The sequence below is a fragment of the Perca fluviatilis genome, unplaced genomic scaffold, assembly GCF_010015445.1.
Source record: "Perca fluviatilis unplaced genomic scaffold, GENO_Pfluv_1.0 PFLUV_unplaced_scaf_6, whole genome shotgun sequence".
Taxonomy (NCBI): domain Eukaryota; kingdom Metazoa; phylum Chordata; class Actinopteri; order Perciformes; family Percidae; genus Perca; species Perca fluviatilis.
The window spans coordinates 250,812-268,086 of record NW_024375737.1 but is presented as its reverse complement, the minus strand read 5'-3'; the positions used below and the strand labels follow the sequence as shown (position 1 = coordinate 268,086).

Here is a 17,275-nt window from a genome sequence, read left to right as displayed (position 1 = left end):
CTTCCACCTACAGACGTGATTCAAACTTTAAACTGTTCACAAAATATTCAGCAATCCGGCTACTAACTTTCAGGTTGATACCTTTTACAGTTTTTGTGAAAAATCTGTTTAAGTTTAATAATCATTTCAGGAAATTTTATCGATTAAACAGAGTGTGTATTGCGTGAGCTAGAGTGGATGACATCATAGCTAGAGGGTGAAGCTTCGAAAAATTTTCTTTGTCCCTGCTCAATAAATTGTTCTCACGCCCACAATATCTACTTGGCATACACAATTTATACATCAAAACGTAGGTATTTTTGTCTAGTTTCAGAAACTCTGCTCAGTTTTGTGATACGCCTTTTACTTTTGGCTGGTTGAGCTTCCAAATGACAAGATCTCCATTTCGTTCTCCATTTGCTTCAATGATCAAACTCCTGGATATTTCCCAGCGAAACACTGAACGAACCACTTTTTGAAATCGCTGATATGACCACATTTTTACGTTTATCCATATAAATTGTATACCGATACATTCACAAAGGCCTTGTGGTGCTCAGGATCACGTCATTTGACTGATAGCAGTTATGGTGTTGCCACAGTGAGGCTTTGTTTGAGAGCTCGCTCTCAGGGACTCTGAATAGCTGCAGCACAGCACAGCTGACAGATTCAGCAGGTGACAGGCTCGTTAGCTTGATTACAGACATCAAAGCAAGTTTATAAACATTCCCAGGCCATGGTTACCATGACAACACTTTCACAGACACACCCAGATACTACAGGCAGTAATATGAACACTAGTCTATACAGATACTACAGGCAGTAATATGAACAGTAGTCTATACAGATAATACAGGCAGTAATATCAACAGTAGTCTGTGGTCTTCCACTTCTCTCTGAATGTCTTCTCTCTCCCCCTCTCTATCTCTCTGTTTCTCTCTCTTTTCTCTCTCCATCCCTCCTTCTCCCTCTCTCTCTGTCCTCTCTCCATCCCTCCCTCTCTCTCTCTGTCTCTCTCTCTTTCTCTCTATTTCCTTTCTCCATCCCGCCTTCTCCCTCCCTCTCTCCCTGTCTCTTTCTCTTTTTCTCTCTCTCTCCGTCTTTCTCCATCCCTCCTCCCTCCCTCTCTTACTTTCTTTAACTTATTGAACCAATTTCCACTTTTTCAACTATTCTTCAGCTTCAGCTAAAGACTTCACAATGTTCTACATATTTTGTCATTTTTCAGCTTTTAAAGCCAACTTTTTAACAATTTCCACTTTTTCAACTATTCTCACTATTTCAACTTCTTCTTACAGATTTCAGCTATTCAACCAGTTAGCTTTAGCAGTTCAGCTATTCAGCATTCCCACGCATTTTCCGCAGGAAATGCATTTTCTAGTTTTAATTTTAACTTTATTCCGTACATTTTTTGGCTCTCCGTAACTTCTGCATACTTTCAGCTATTTAAACTATTCAACTTTTCAAATATTCAGCTCTTTCAGCTAATGATGGGACTTCTTCAACTTTTTTTCTACTATTTCTACTTTTTAAAATTTTAAGCTTTTTAACACTTTTTTTTTACATTGAAGTCAATGAGAGCAGACTTCAACCCCTTAAAATCTTCTTCTGCTCCCAAAAGTTTCAACTCCTTTATACTTTCACCTACAGACGCCAACCAAACTTTAAAATGTTCACAAAATATTCAGCTATCCGGGGTCTACGTTTCAGTTTGATATCTTTTACAGTTTTTGTGAAAAAGCTGTTTAAGTTTAGTGATTATTTCAGGAAATTTTATCGATTAAACAGAGTGTGTATTGCGTTTGCTAGAGTGGATGATGTCATAGCTAGAGGGTGAAGCTTCGAAAAAATTATCTTAGTTCCTTGTCTGTAAACTGCTCTCACGCCCACAATATCTACTTGTCATACACAATTTATACATCAAAACGTAGGTATTTTTGTCTAGTTTCAGAAACTCTGCTCTATTAAGCGATATGTCTTATACTTTGGGCTCAGCAAGCTTCCAAATGAAAAGAGTATCAATTTCTTCCCCATCCGCAGCAATGGTAAAACATCTTTATATTTCCCAGTGAAAGGCACATCGAACCACTTTTTAAAATCGCTGATATGCCCACATTTTTACATTTATCCATATAAATTTTACACCGATACGTTCACAAAGGCCTTGTGTCTCTAACGGTCAAGTCGCTGTTTCGATAGCATGTACTGTTGTGGATTTATTAAGGATTGTTTGAAGGGTTCTCTCACACTGTCTCTCACTAATCAGGTGTGGGGATTAATGATCAAAGAGATGCTTTATAAATACTAAAGGAACGATGTTTGTCTGTTCTGAAGATGGTGCAGTGGTTATGGCACATGGCTAGGGTGTGGGGTGCCTGGTTTCAAATCCCACTGTGGCATATCAATCAGTGTGTCCCTTGCTAAGGTGTTATTTGACTTTTCAACTACTCTCACTACTTCAACTTATTTTTACGGTTTTAAGCTATTCATCCAGTTTAGCTTTAGCAATTCAGCTATTCATGTTTTATTTTGCAAACACACACATGCACAATACATGCACAAACACACACACACACATAAAAACACACACACACACACACACACAACACACACACACACAAAACAACAAAAAAACAAAAAAAAAAAAAAAAAAAAAAAAACACATAAACACACACACACACACACACACACACACACACACACAAACACACTCCCCACACACACACACACACACACACGCCGGCTCGTCGTACACACACCACACTCTTCTCTCTTCTCATCTCTTCTCTTCTGCTCTCCTTTCTTCTCTCTTTCTCTCCCTCTCTCTTTCCTCTCTTTCTTCTTGTTCAGCCCCATTCTTTTCACCTAATATATTTCACATCTCATCTCAGCTAGATTGATGCTTTTTCGTTCTATGCAGTATATATCTGATAATAATGAAAATATTTCTTCTGCTCTCAGTGTCTGAAGTGCTGGCGTGTACTACAGGAGACATATTAAGAGCAGGTGCTATCATTATCAGATCAAAGAGATGTTTATAAACATTGCCCAGGCCCTTAGTAACCATGACAACCCTTTCACAGACAGTCTACTGATTACTCCAGACTTGCTGTAGGAGTCAACTAACTAGACTAACTATGATCATCAGTCTATATCATTTGCGTTCCACTTCTGTCTGTCTGTCTGAAAATCTGGGGAAAATCTGCTCAGTTTTGTGATACGCCTTTTACTTTTGGCTGGTTGAGCTTCCAAATGACAAGATGTCCATTTCGTTCTCCATTTGCTTCAATGATCAAACTCCTGGATATTTCCCAGCGAAACACTGAACAAACCACTTTTTGAAATCGCTGATATGACCACATTTTTACGTTTATCCATATAAATTTTATACCGATACGTTCACAAAGGCCTTGTGGTGCTCAGGATCACGTCATTTGACTGATAGCAGTTATGGTGTTGCCACAGTGAGGCTTTGTTTGAGAGCTTGCTCTCAGGGACTCTGAATAGCTGCAGCACAGCACAGTGGTCTTCCACTTCTCTCTGAATGTCTTCTCTCTCCCCCTCTCTATCTCTCTGTTTCTCTCTCTTTTCTCTCTCCATCCCTCCTTCTCCCTCTCTCTCTTTTTCTCTCTCTCTCCTTCTCTCTCATCCCACCTTCTCCCTCCCTCTCTCCCTGTCTCTCTCTTTTTCTCTCTCTCTCCTTCTCTCTCATCCCGCCTTCTCCCTCCCTCTCTCCCTGTCTCTTTCTCTTTTTCTCTCTCTCTCCTTCTTTCTCCATCCCTCCTCCCTCCCTCTCTTACTTTCTTTAACTTATTGAACCAATTTCCACTTTTTCAACTATTCTTCAGCTTCAGCTAAAGACTTCACAATGTTCTACATATTTTGTCATTTTTCAGCTTTTAAAGCCAACTTTTTAACGATTTCCACTTTTTCAACTATTCTCACTATTTCAACTTCTTCTTACAGATTTCAGCTATTCAACCAGTTAGCTTTAGCAGTTCAGCTATTCAGCATTCCCACGCATTTTCCGCAGGAAATGCATTTTCTAGTTATTCTTAGTTTTAATTTTATTATTCCCTCTTCCGTACGTTTTTTGGCTCTCTGTAACTTCTGCATACTTTCACCTATTTAAACCATTCAACTTTTCAAATGTTCACCTCTTTCAGCTAATGATGGGACTTCTTCAACTTTCTTTCTACTATTTATACTTTTTAAAATATTCAGCTTTTTAACACTTTTTTTTAACATTAAAGTCAATGAGAGCAGGCTTCAACTCCTTAAAATCTTCTTCTGCTTCAACATGTATCTCCTCCTACATTCTTTCACCTACAGACACCAAACAAACTTTAAAATGTTCACAAAATATTCAGCTATCCGGGGTCTACTTTTCAGTTTGATATCTTTAACAGTTTTTGTAAAAAAGCTGTTTAAGTTTAGTGATCATTTCAGGAAATTTTATCGATTAAACAGGGTGTGTATTGCGCTGCTTAGAGTGGATGATGTCATAGCTAGAGGGTGAAGCTTCGAAAAAATTATCTTTGTCCCTTCTCAATAAATTGTTCTCACGCCCACAATATCTACTTGTCATACACAATTTATACATCAAAACGTAGGTATTTTTGTCTAGTTTCAGAAGATCTGCTCAGTTATGCAATACGTCTCATACTTTTGGCTCAGCGAACTTCCAAATGACAAGATATCCATTTCTTTCTTCATTGGCTCCAATGTTAAAACTCGTGGATATTTCCCAGCGAAACACTGAACGAACCACTTTTTGAAATCGCTGATATGACCACATTTTTACGTTTATCCATATAAATTTTATACCGATACGTTGACAAAGGCCTTGTGGTGCTCAGGATCACGTCATTTGACTGATAGCAGTTATCGTTTTGCCACTGTGAGGCTTTGTTTGAGAGCTTCGCTCTCAGGGACTCTGAATAGCTGAAGCACAGCACAGCTGACAGATTCAGCAGGTGTTGCTCATCAACTTGATTACAGACATCAAATCATGTTTATAAACATATCCACTGGCCATTGGTTACCATGACAACACTTTCACAGACACACCCAGATACTACAGGCTACAGGACTCCTTCCATCTCTCTCTCTCTCTGTCTCTTTTTCTTTACCTCTGCTCTCTCTCTATCTCTTTCTCTCTCTCTTTTTCTCTCTCTCTTTTCTCTCTCCATCCCTCCTTCTCCCTCCCTCTCTCTCTGTCCTCTCTCCATCCCTCCTTCTCCTTCCCTCTCTCTCTGTCTCTCTCTCTCTTTCTCTCTCTCTCCTTCTCTCTCCATCCCGCCTTCTCCCTCCCTCTCTATCTCTCTGTTTCTCTTTTATTTCTCTCTCTCTCTCTCCCTGTTTCTCTCTATTTTCTCTCTCTCTGTCCTCTCTCCATCCCTCCTTCTCCCTCCTCTCTCTGTCTCTCTCTCTCTCTTTTTCTCTCTCTCTCCTTCTCTCTCATCCCGCTTTCTCCCTCCCTCTCTCTCCCTGTCTCTTTCTCTTTTCTCTCTCTCCTCTCCTTCTCTCTCCATTACTCCTTCTCCTCCCTCTCTCTCTGTCCTCTCTCCATCCCTCCTTCTCCCTCCCTCTCTCTCTGTCTCTCTCTTTCTCTTTTTCTCTCTCTCTCCTTCTCTCTCCATCCCGCCTTCTCCCTCCCTCTCTCCTGTCTCTTTCTCTTTTTCTCCCCTCTCTCCTTCTCTCTCATCCCGCCTTCTCCCTCCCTCTCTCCCTGTCTCTTTCTCTTTTTCTCTCTCTCTTCTTCTTTCTCCATCCCTCCTCCCTCCCTCTCTTACTTTCTTTAACTTATTGAACCAATTTCCACTTTTTCAACTATTCTTCAGCTTCAGCTAAAGACTTCACAATGTTCTACATATTTTGTCATTTTTCAGCTTTTAAAGCCAACTTTTTAACGATTTCCACTTTTTCAACTATTCTCACTATTTCAACTTCTTCTTACAGATTTCAGCTATTCATCCAGTTAGCTTTAGCAGTTCAGCTATTCAGCATTCCCACGCATTTTCATGAAATGCATTTTCTAGTTGGGAATCTGTTTAACATTCCACTATTTTATTATTATTAACTAAAACTATTGTTTATTTTCTTTATTTATTTTAATTTTAACTTTATTCCGTTACGTTTTTGGCTCTCCGTAACTTCTGCATACTTTCAGCTATTTAAACCATTCAACTTTTCAAATGTTCAGCTCTTTCAGCTAATGATGGGACTTCTTCAACTTTTTTTCTACTATTTATACTTTTTAAAATTTTAAGCTTTTTAACACTTTTTTTTTACATTGAAGTCAATGAGAGCAGACTTCAACCCCTTAAAATCTTCTTCTGCTCCCAAAAGTTTCAACTCCTTCATACTTTCACCTACAGACGCCAAACAAACTTTAAAATGTTCACAAAATATTCAGCTATCCGGGGTCTACTTTTCAGTTTGATATCTTTTACAGTTTTTGTGAAAAAGCTGTTTTAAGTTTAGTGATTATTTCAGGAAATTTTATCGATTAAACAGGGGTGTGTATTGCGCTGCTTAGAGTGGATGACATCACAGCTAGAGGGTGAAGCTTCGAAAAAATTATCTTAGTTCCTTGTCTGTAAACTGCTCTCACGCCCACAATATCTACTTGTCATACACAATTTATACATCAAAACGTAGGTAATTTTGTCTGGTTTCAGAAAACTTGCTCGGTTAAGCGATATGTCTTATACTTTTGGCTCAGCGAGCTTCCAAATGACGAGATCAACAAATTTCTCTCAATCCGTCGCCAATGATAAAAGGCGTCCATATTTTCCAGCGAAGAGCAGAACGAACCACTTTTTAAATGCGCTGACATGCCCACATTTTTATGTTTATCCATATAAATTTTTATACCGATGCGTTCACAAAGGCCGTGTGCCTCTAACGGTCAAGTCGCTGTTTTGATAGCATTTACTGTTGTGGATTTATTAAGGCTTGTTTGAAGGGTTCTCTCACACTGTCTCTCACTCATTAGGTGTGGCGATTAATGATCAAGGGAGGCTTTATAAATAAAGAAGGACCACTGCTTGCCTCATCTAAAGATAGCCCAGTGGTTTATGCTGCAGGACTTTTGGTGTGGAGGACCAGGGTTCGAATCCTGCTGTGGTACATCAATCAATGTGTCCCAGTGTAAGATGTTGTTATACTTTTTCAACCACTCTCGCTACTTCAACTTATTCTTACGTATTTAAGCTATTCATCCAGTTTAGCGAAACACACACAAAGACACACACAGACACACACCTATACACACACACACAGACACAACACTAACACACAGACACTTTACACACACAGATACACACACACAGACAGACAGACACACACACAGATACACACACACACACAGACAGACAGACACACACAGATACACACACACAGACAGACAGACACACACCTACACACACACACACAAGACACCCACACCTATACACACACACACGCACACACACACACACAGACAGACACACACCTACACATACACACACACACACACACACACAAAGACACACAGAGACACAGACACACAAACACACACACAGACAGACACACAGAACACACACACGCACAAGCACACACAGATACACACACACGCATAAGCACACACAGACAGACACACACCTACACAACACACACCCGCACACACAAAGACACACACAGAGACACAGACCCACAAACACACACAGACAGACACACACAGACACACAAACACACACGCGCAAGCACACACAGACACACACACACACGTACAGACATACACAGACACACATACACAAAGCATGTTTATAAAACACGTCACAGACACTTAGTAGCCATGACAACCCTTTCACAGACAGTCAAACTTTAAGCCTTTTTAGTCAATTTTTAGTCAAAGTTGCTCTCTTTCTAATTTTTTCTATCTTTCCTCTCTTTTTTTCTCTCCTCTCTTTCCTCTTTCCTCTCTCTCTCCTCTTTATTCTTTCTCTCCTCTCTTTATTCTCTTTATCTCCTCTCTCTTCTCTTCTCTCCTCTCTCCTGCTCTTCTTTCTTCTCTCTTTCTCTCCTTGTCTCTTTCCTCTCTTTCTTCTTGTTCAGCCCCAGTTTTTTTCCCTAATATATTTCACATCTCATCTCAGCTAGATTGATGCTTTTTCGTTCTATGCAGTGTATATATCTGATAATAATAAAAATATTTCTTCTTTCAGCCTTTTCAACTTTCATCTTTAACAGTATTACAGTATTAATTTGTTTCATATTTCTGCATATGTGAGTCATTATCAGTTAGAAAATCTACTCACACCTCACAATGTTCTACACATTTTGTCATTATTCAACATTTAAAGCAAACAGTTCAGTTTAGCATAAAGTTTTAACTTTTTAATGAAATTCATACTTTAATTAAAAGCGATTTCGGCTTTTTCAACTATTTTGACTACTTCAACTTCTTCTTACAGATTTAAGCTATTCAACCAGTTTAGCTTTAGCAATTCAGCTGTTCAGCATTCCCGCGCATTTTCTGCAGGAAATGCATTTTTCTAGATTTTTAACTTTATTCCATTTTTGCGTTTTTGGCTCTCCGTAACTTCTGCATACTTTCAGCTATTTAAACCATTCAACTTTTTCAAATGTTCAGCTCTTTCAGCTAATGATGGGACTTCTTCAACTTTTTTTCTACTATTTATACTTTTTTAATATTTTAAGCTTTTTTAACACTTTTTTTTACATTGAAGTCAATGAGAGCAGACTTTCACTTCTAAAATCTTCTTCTGCTCCCAAAAGTTTCAACTCCTTCATACTTTCACCTACAGGTACCCAAACAAACTTTAAAATGTTCACAAAATATTCAGCTATCCGGGGTCTACTTTTCAGTTTGATATCTTTTACAGTTTTTGTGAAAAAGCTGTTTAAGTTTAGTGATTATTTCAGGAAATTTTATCGATTAAACAGGGTGTGTATTGCGCTGCTTAGAGTGGATGACATCACAGCTAGAGGGTGAAGCTTCGAAAAAATTATCTTAGTTCCTTGTCTGTAAACTGCTCTCACGCCCACAATATCTACTTGTCATACACAATTTATACATCAAAACGTAGGTATTTTTGTCTAGTTTCAGAAAACTTGCTCGGTTAAGCAATATGTCTTATACTTTTGGCTCAGCGAGCTTCAAATGGACGAGATCAACAAATTTCTCTCAATCCGCGCGCAATGATAAAAGGCGTCCATATTTTCCCAGCGAAGAGCAGAACGAACCACTTTTTTAAATCGCTGACATGCCCACATTTTTATGTTTATCCATATAAATTTTATACCGATACGTTCACAAAGGCCGTGTGCCTCTAACGGTCAAGTCGCTGTTTCGATAGCATTTACTGTTGTGGATTTATTAAGGCTTGTTTGAAGGGTTCTCTCACACTGTCTCTCACTCATTAGGTGTGGCGATTAATGATCAAAGGGAGGCTTTATAAATAAAGAAGGACCACTGCTTGCCTCATCTAAAGATAGCCCAGTGGTTATGCTGCAGGACTTTGGTGTGGAGGACCAGGGTTCGAATCCTGCTGTGGTACATCAATCAATGTGTCCCAGTGTAGGATGTTGTTGTACTTTTTCAACCACTCTCGCTACTTCAACTTATTCTTACGTATTTAAGCTATTCATCCAGTTTAGTAGACACACACACAAAGACACACACAGACACACACCTATACACACACACACGCGAAGACACACACACACAGACACACACCTATACACACACACACGCACAGACACACACACAGATACACACACACACACAGACAGACAGACACACACAGATACACACACACACACAGACAGACAGACACACACAGATACACACACACAGACAGACAGACAGACACACACCTACACACACACACACACAGACACACACCTATACACACACACCGCACGAACACACACACACACACACACAAACAGAACACACCTACACACACACACACACACACACACACACAAAGACACACAGAGAACACAGACACACAAACACACACACAGACAGACACACACAGAACACACACACCGCGCCAAAACACAGATACACACACACACGCGCACAAACACACAGACAGACACACACCTACACACACACAGACACACCTATACACACACCGCGCTACACACACAAATACACACACACACACAGACAGACAGACACACACAGATACACACACACAAAGACAGACACACACACACACAGACAGACACACACCTACACACACACACACACAGACACACACCTATACACACACACACACACACAGACAGACAGACACACACCTAACACACAAAACGCTACACAAAAGACACACAGAGACACAAAAAGCACACAAACACACACACAGACACACACACCTACGCAAGCACACACAGACAGACACACACCTACACACACACACACACGCACACACAAAGACACACACAGAGACAACACAAACACACACACGCCAAGCACACACACAGACACACACACACGTACAGACATAAGACAAACACACATACACAAAGCATGTTTATAAACACGTCACAGACACTTAGTACGCCATGACAACCCTTTCAGAGACAGTCAGAACTTTAAGCCTTTTTTAGTCAATTTTAGTCAAAGTTGCTCTCTTTCTAATTTTTTTCTATCTTTCCTCTCTTTTTTTCTCTCCTCTCTTTCCTCTTTCCTCTCTCTCTCCTCTTTATTCTTTCTCTCCTCTCTTTATTCTCTTTCTCTCCTCTCTCTTCTCTTCTCTCCTGGCTCTTCTTTCTTCTCTCTTTCTCTCCTTGTCTCTTTCCTCTCTTTCTTCTTGTTTTAGCCCCAGTTTTTTCACCTAATATATTTCACATCTCATCTCAGCTAGATTGATGCTTTTCGTTCTATGCAGTGATTATATCTGATAATAATAAAAATATTTCTTCTTTCAGCCTTTTCAACTTTCATCTTTAACAGTATTACAGTATTAATTTGTTTCATATTTCTGCATATGTGAGTCATTATCAGTTAGAAAATCTACTCACACCTCACAATGTTCTACACATTTTGTCATTATTCCAACATTTAAAGCAAACAGTTCAGTTTAGCATAAAGTTTTAACTTTTAATGAAATTCATACTTTAATTAAAACGATTTCGGCTTTTTCAACTATTTTGACTACTTCAACTTCTTCTTACAGATTTAAGCTATTCAACCAGTTTAGCTTTAGCAATTCAGCTGTTCAGCATTCCCACGCATTTTCTGCAGGAAATGCATTTTCTAGTTTTATTATTCCCTCTTCCGTACGTTTTTTGGCTCTCTGTAACTTCTGCATACTTTCACCTATTTAAACCATTCAACTTTTCAAATGTTCAGCTCTTTCAGCTAATGATGGGACTTCTTCAACTTTTTTTCTACTATTTATACTTTTTCAAAATTTTAAGCTTTTTAACACTTTTTTTTAACATTAAAGTGAATGAGAGCAGCCTTCAAATCCTTGAAATCCTCTTCTGCTTCAAAATGTATCTCCTCCTACATTCTTCCACCTACAGACGTGATTCAAAATTTAAAATGTTCACAAAATATTCAGCTATTCCGGGTCTACTTTTCAGTGTTTGATATCTTTTACAGTTTTTGTGAAAAAAGTCTTTTAAGTTTAGTGATTATTTTAGGAATTTTTATCGATTAAACAGGGTGTGTATTGCGTTTGCTTAAGTGGATGACATCACAGCTAGAGGTGAAGCTTCGAAAAAATTATCTTAGTTCCTTGTCTGTAAACTGCTCTCACGCCCACAATATCTACTTGTCATACACAATTTATACATCAAAACGTAGGTATTTTTGTCTAGTTTCAGAAAATCTGCTCAGTTTTGTGATACGCCTTTTACTTTTGGCTGGTTGAGCTTCCAAATGACAAGATGTCCATATCGTTCTCCATTGGCTTCAATGATCAAACTCCTAGATATTTCCCAGCGAAACACTGAACGAACCACTTTTTGAAATCGCTGATATGACCACATTTTAACGTTTATCCATATAAATTTTATACCGATACGTTCACAAAGGCCTTGTGATGCTCAGGATCACGTCATTTGACTGATAGCAGTTATGCGTGTTGCCACAGTGAGGCTTTGTTTGGGAGCTTCGCTCTCAGGGACTCTGAATAGCTGCAGCACAGCACAGCTGACAGATTCAGCAGGTGACGAGCTCGTTAAGCTTGATTACAGACATCAAAGCAAGTGAAACTATTCCCAGGCCATGGTTACCATGACAACACTTTCTGACACACACAACACCCAGATACTACAGGCAGTAATATGAACAGTAGTCTATACAGATACTACAGGCAGTAATATGAACAGTAGTCTCTTTGGCCTTCCACTTCTGTCCGTCTGTCTTCTCTGTCTGTCCCTATCCTCTTTTCTGTCCTCTTTCTTCTTTCCTCTTTCTGTCTTCTTTCCTCTTTCTGTCCTCTGTTCTCTTTCTGTCTCGCGCCTCTTTTCTCTTTCCTCTTTCCTGTCCTCTTTTTTTTCTCTTCTTTTTTTTTTTTTTTTTTTTTTTTTTTTTTTTTTTTCTGTCTTCTTTCTTCCTCTTTCCTCTTTCTGTCCTCTTGCTTTCTGTCCTCTTTCCTCTTTCTGTCCTCTTTCTTCTTCCCTCTTTCTGTCCTCTCGCTCCCTGTCCTCTTTCCTCTTTCTGTCCTCTTTCTTCTTCCCTCTTTCTGTCCTCTCGCTCCCTGTCCTCTTTCCTCTTTCTTCTTTCCTCTTTCTGTCCTCTTTCTTCTTTCTGTCCTCTCGCTCCCTGTCCTCTTTCCTCTTTCTGTTCTCTTTCTTCCCTCTTTATTCTTCCCTCTGTCCTCTTTCTTCTTTCTTTCCTCTTTCCTCTTTCTGTCCTCTCGCTCCTTGTCTTCTTTCCTCTTTCTGTCCTCTTTCTTCTTCCCTCTTTCTGTCCTCTCGCTCCCTGTCCTCTTTCTTCTTTCTTTCCTCTTTCTGTCCTCTTTCTTCTTCCCTCTTTCTGTCCTCTCGCTCCCTGTCCTCTTTCTGTCCTCTTTCTTCTTCCCTCTTTCTGTCCTCTCGCTCCCTGTCCTCTTTCCTCTTTCTGTCCTCTTTCTTCTTCCCTCTTTCTGTCCTCTTTCTTCTTTCTTGTCCTCTTCCTTCCCTGTCCTCTTTCCTCTTTCTTCTTCTTCCCTCTTTTCTGTCCTCTTTCTTCTTTCTGTCCTCTTTCTTTCTGTCTTCTTTCCTCTTTCTGTTCTCTTTTCTTCTTTCCTCTTTCTGTCCTCTCTTTCTTCTTTCCCTTTCTGTCCTCTCGCTCTCTGTTGTCTTTCCTTTCTGTCATCTTCTTTCCTCTTTCTTTTTTCCTCTTTCTGTCCTCTTTCTTCTTTCTTTCCTCTTTCCTCTTTCTGTCCTCTCGCTCTCTGTTCTCTTTCCTCTTTCTTTCCTCTTTCTTTCCTCTGTTCTCTTTCCTCTTTCTTCTTTCTTTCCTCTTTCCTCTTTCTGTCCTCTCGTTCTCTGTTCTCTTTCCTCTTTCTGTCCTCTTTCTGTCCTCTTTCCTCTTTCTGATCTCTTTCTTCTTTCCTCTTTCTGTCTTCTGTCCTCTTTCTTCTTTCCTCTTTCTGTCCTCTCGCTCCCTGTCCTCTTTCCTCTTTCTGTCCTCTTTCTTCTTCCTCTTTCTGTCCTTTCTTTCTTCTTTCTGTCCTCTCCCTCCCTGTCCTCTTTCCTCTTTTCTTCTTTCCTCTTTTCTGTCCTCTTTCTTCTTTCTGTCCTCTTTTTCTTTCTGTCTTCTTTCCTCTTTCTGTTCTCTTTCTTCTTTTCCTTTCTGTCCTCTCTCCTCTCTGTTGTCTTTCCTTTCTGTCATCTTCTTTCCTCTTTCTTCTTTTCCTCTTTCTGTCCTCTTTTCTTCTTTTCTTTCCTCTTTTCTCTTTCTGTCCTCTGCTCTCTGTTTCTCTTTCCTCTTTCTGTCCTCTTTTTCTTCTTTCCTCTTTCTGTCCTCTTTCCTCTTTCTGTTCTCTTTCTTCTTTCCTCTTTCTTGTCTTCTGTCCTCTTTCTTCTTTCTCTCTTTTCTTCTTTTCTGTCCTCTTTCTTCTTTTCCTCTTTCTGTTCCTCTTTCTTCTTTTCCTCTTTCTTCTTTCTGTCCTCTTTCTTCTTTCCTCTTTCTGTCCTCTTTCTTCTTTCCTCTTTCCTGTCCTCTCTCTCTCTTTCTCTTTCCTCTTTCCTGTCCTCTGTTTCTTTCCTCTTCCTTTTCCTTCGTTTCCTCTCTGTCCTCTTTCTTCTTTCTTCTTTCTGTCCTCTTTCTTGTCCTTTCTTCTTTCCTCTTTCTGTTCTCTTGGCTCCTGTTCTCTTTCCTCTTTTCTGTCCTCTTTTCTTTCCTCTTTATTCTTCCTCTGTCCTCTTTCTTCTTTTCTTTTCCTCTTTCCTCTTTCTGTCCTCTCCCTGTCCTCTTTCTTCTTTTCTTCTTTCTGTCCTCTTTCTGTCCTTTCTTCTTTCCTCTTTTCTGTTCTCTTCTTCCTCTCTGTTCTCTCTTTCCTCTTTCTGTCCTCTTTCTTCTCTCTTCTTTCCTCTGTCTCTCTCTTTCTTCTTTCTTTCCTCTTTCCTCTTTCTGTCCTCTCTGTCCTCTTTCCTCTTTCTGTCCTCTTCTTCCTCTTTCTGTCCTCCTCTGTCCTCTTTCCTCTTTCTGTCCTCTTTCTTCTTCCTCTTTCTGTGCTCCTGTCCTCTTTCCTCTTTCTGTCCTCTTTCTTCTTCCTCTTTCTGTCTTTTCTGTCCTGTCTCTTTCCTCTTTCTTCTTCCCTCTTTCTGTCCTCTTTCTTTCTTTCCTCTTTCTTTCTGTCTTCTTCCTCTGTCCTCTTTCTTCTTTCTGTTCTCTTTCTTCTGTCCTCTTTCTTCTTCTCTTTTCTGTCCTCTTTCTTTCCTCTTTCTTCTTTCCTCTTTCCTGTCTCTTCTTTCCTCTCTGTCTCTTTCTCTTTCCTCTTTCTGTCCTCTTTTTCTTTCCTCTTTCTGTCCACTCGTTCTCCATTCTATTTCCATGTCTTCTTTCCTTGTCCATTTCCTTGTGCTGCTCCCGTTCCGTGTTTCTCCCTGTCCACTTCCCTCTTCGCTTCCTCTCTGTTGTTTCCTTGTGTTTGTCATCCTTCGTCCTCTTTATGTTCCTTGTCCTTTCCGTTACCTTGGCTCTCCGTCCTGGGTTTCCTTTGGGTCCTGTGGTCTTCCTTCTCTCTGACTGTCTTCTCTCTCCCCCTCTCTGTCTCTCTGTTTCTCTTTTCTCTCTCTCCCTGTTTCTCTCTCTTTCTCTCTCCATCCCTCCTTCTTGTCCTCTCTCTCTCTGTCCCTCTCCTCCCTCCCTCTCTCTCTCTCTCTGTCTCTCTCTCTCTCTCTCTTTTTTCTCTCTCTCCTTCTCTCTCATCCACCTTCTCCCTCTCTCCCTGTCTCTCTCTTTTTCTCTCTCTCTCCTTCTTTTCTCCATCCTCTTCTCCCTCCCTCTCCTATCTCTCTCTTTCTCTTTTCTTTTCTCTCTCTCTCCCCTGTTTCTCTCTCTTTTGTCTCTCCATCCCTCCTTCTCCCTCTCTCTGTGTCCTCTCTCCATCCCTCCCTCTCTCTCTCTGTCTCTCTCTCTTTCTCTCTCTCTCCTTTCTCCATCCTGCCTTCTCCCTCCCTTTCTATCTCTCTGTTTCTCTTTTTTGTTTCTCTCTCTCTCCTGTTTCTTTCTCTTTTTCTCTCTCTCTGTCCTCTCTCCATCCCTCCTTCTCCTCCCTCTCTCTCGTTCTCTCTCCATCCCTCCTTCTCCCTCCATCTCTCTCTCTCTCTCTCTCTCTTTTTCTCTCTCTCTCCTTCTCTCTCATCCGCCTTCTCCCTCCCCCTCTCCCTGTCTCTTTCTCTTTTCTCTCTCTCTCCTTCTTTCTCCATCCCTCCTCCCTCCCTCTCTTACTTTCTTTAACTTATTGGACCAATTCCACTTTTTCAGCTATTCTTCAGCTTCGCGCTAAAGACTTCACAATGTTCTACATACGTTTTGTCATTTTCAGCTTTTTAAAGCCAACAGTTTAGCGTCAGCTTTGAACTTCTTAACGATTTCCACTTTTTCAACTATTCTCTCTTCAGCTTCTTCTTACAGATTTCAGCTATTCAACCAGTTAGCTTTAGCAGTTCAGCTATTCAGCATTCCCACGCATTTTCCACAGGAAATGCATTTTTCTGGATAGTGGGGTGCTGTTCGTTTCTGTATTCAACTATTGTTGTTTCTATAGGCCATTTTCTTTTTTTTTTTTCTGCTTATTCCCTCTTCCCGTGCGTTTTTGGCTCTCTGTAGCTTCTGCATACTTTCACCTATTTAAACCATTCAACTTTTCAAATGTTCAGCTCTTTCAGCTAATGATGGGACTTCTTCAACTTTTTTTCTACTATTTATACTTTTTCAAATTTTTAAGCTTTTTAACACTTTTTTTTAACATTAGGAAGTGGATGAGGAGCAGCCTTCAACAACTGAAATCCTCTTCTGCTTCAACATGTATCTCCTCCTACATTCTTCCACCTACAGGCGTGATTCAAAATGTAAAATGTTCACAAAATATTCAGGTATTCGGGGTGTGCTCAGTGTTTTGATATCTTTTACAGTTTTTGTGAAAAATCTGTTTAAGTTTGAGTGATTATTTCCAGGAAATTTTATCGATTAAACAGGGTTTGTATTATTGCGTTTGCTAGAGTGGATGACATCACAGCTAGGGGTGAAGCTTCGAAAAATTATCTTAGTTCCTTGTCTGTAAACTGCTCTTACGCCCACAATATCTACTTGTCATACACAATTTATACATCAAAACGTAGGTATTTTTGTCTAGTTTCAGAGAAAATCTGCTCCAGTTTTGTGATACGCCTTTTACTTTTGGCTGGTTGAGCTTCCAAATGACAAGATGTCCATATCGTTCTCCATTGGCTTCAATGATCAAACTCTAGATATTTCCCAGCGAAACACTGAACGAACCACTTTTGAAATGCCGCTGATATGACCACATTTTTACGTTTATCCATATAAATTTTATACCCGATCGTTCACAAAGGCCTTGTGATGCTCAGGATCACGTCATTTTGACTGATAGCGGTTTTGAAGTTGTTTGCCACAGTGAGGGCTTTGTTTGGGAGCTCGCTCTCAGGGGACTCTGAATAGCTGCAGCACCAGCACAGCTGACAGATTCAGCAGGTGACAGGCTTTCGTTAAGCTTGATTACAGACATCAAAGCAAGTAAACATTCCCAGGCCATGGTTACCATGACAACACTTTCACAGACCACGCCCAGATACTACAGGAGCAGTAATA

The 17,275-nt window shown here is 40.0% G+C and overlaps 1 protein-coding gene across 1 annotated transcript; it reads right to left on the bottom strand.

The window, feature by feature from the left end:
* Window positions 1-13,984: 13,984 nt before the first annotated feature.
* Window positions 13,985-14,928, bottom strand: LOC120555275 (protein PXR1-like; the record flags this gene model as incomplete). The annotated part of the gene is given in 3 exon segments (XM_039793949.1): window positions 13,985-14,062; window positions 14,065-14,253; window positions 14,878-14,928. Coding segments are annotated over 3 exon segments (318 nt in total), but the record flags the coding sequence as incomplete, so codon positions are not given.
* Between the last annotated feature and the right edge of the window lie 2,347 nt (window positions 14,929-17,275).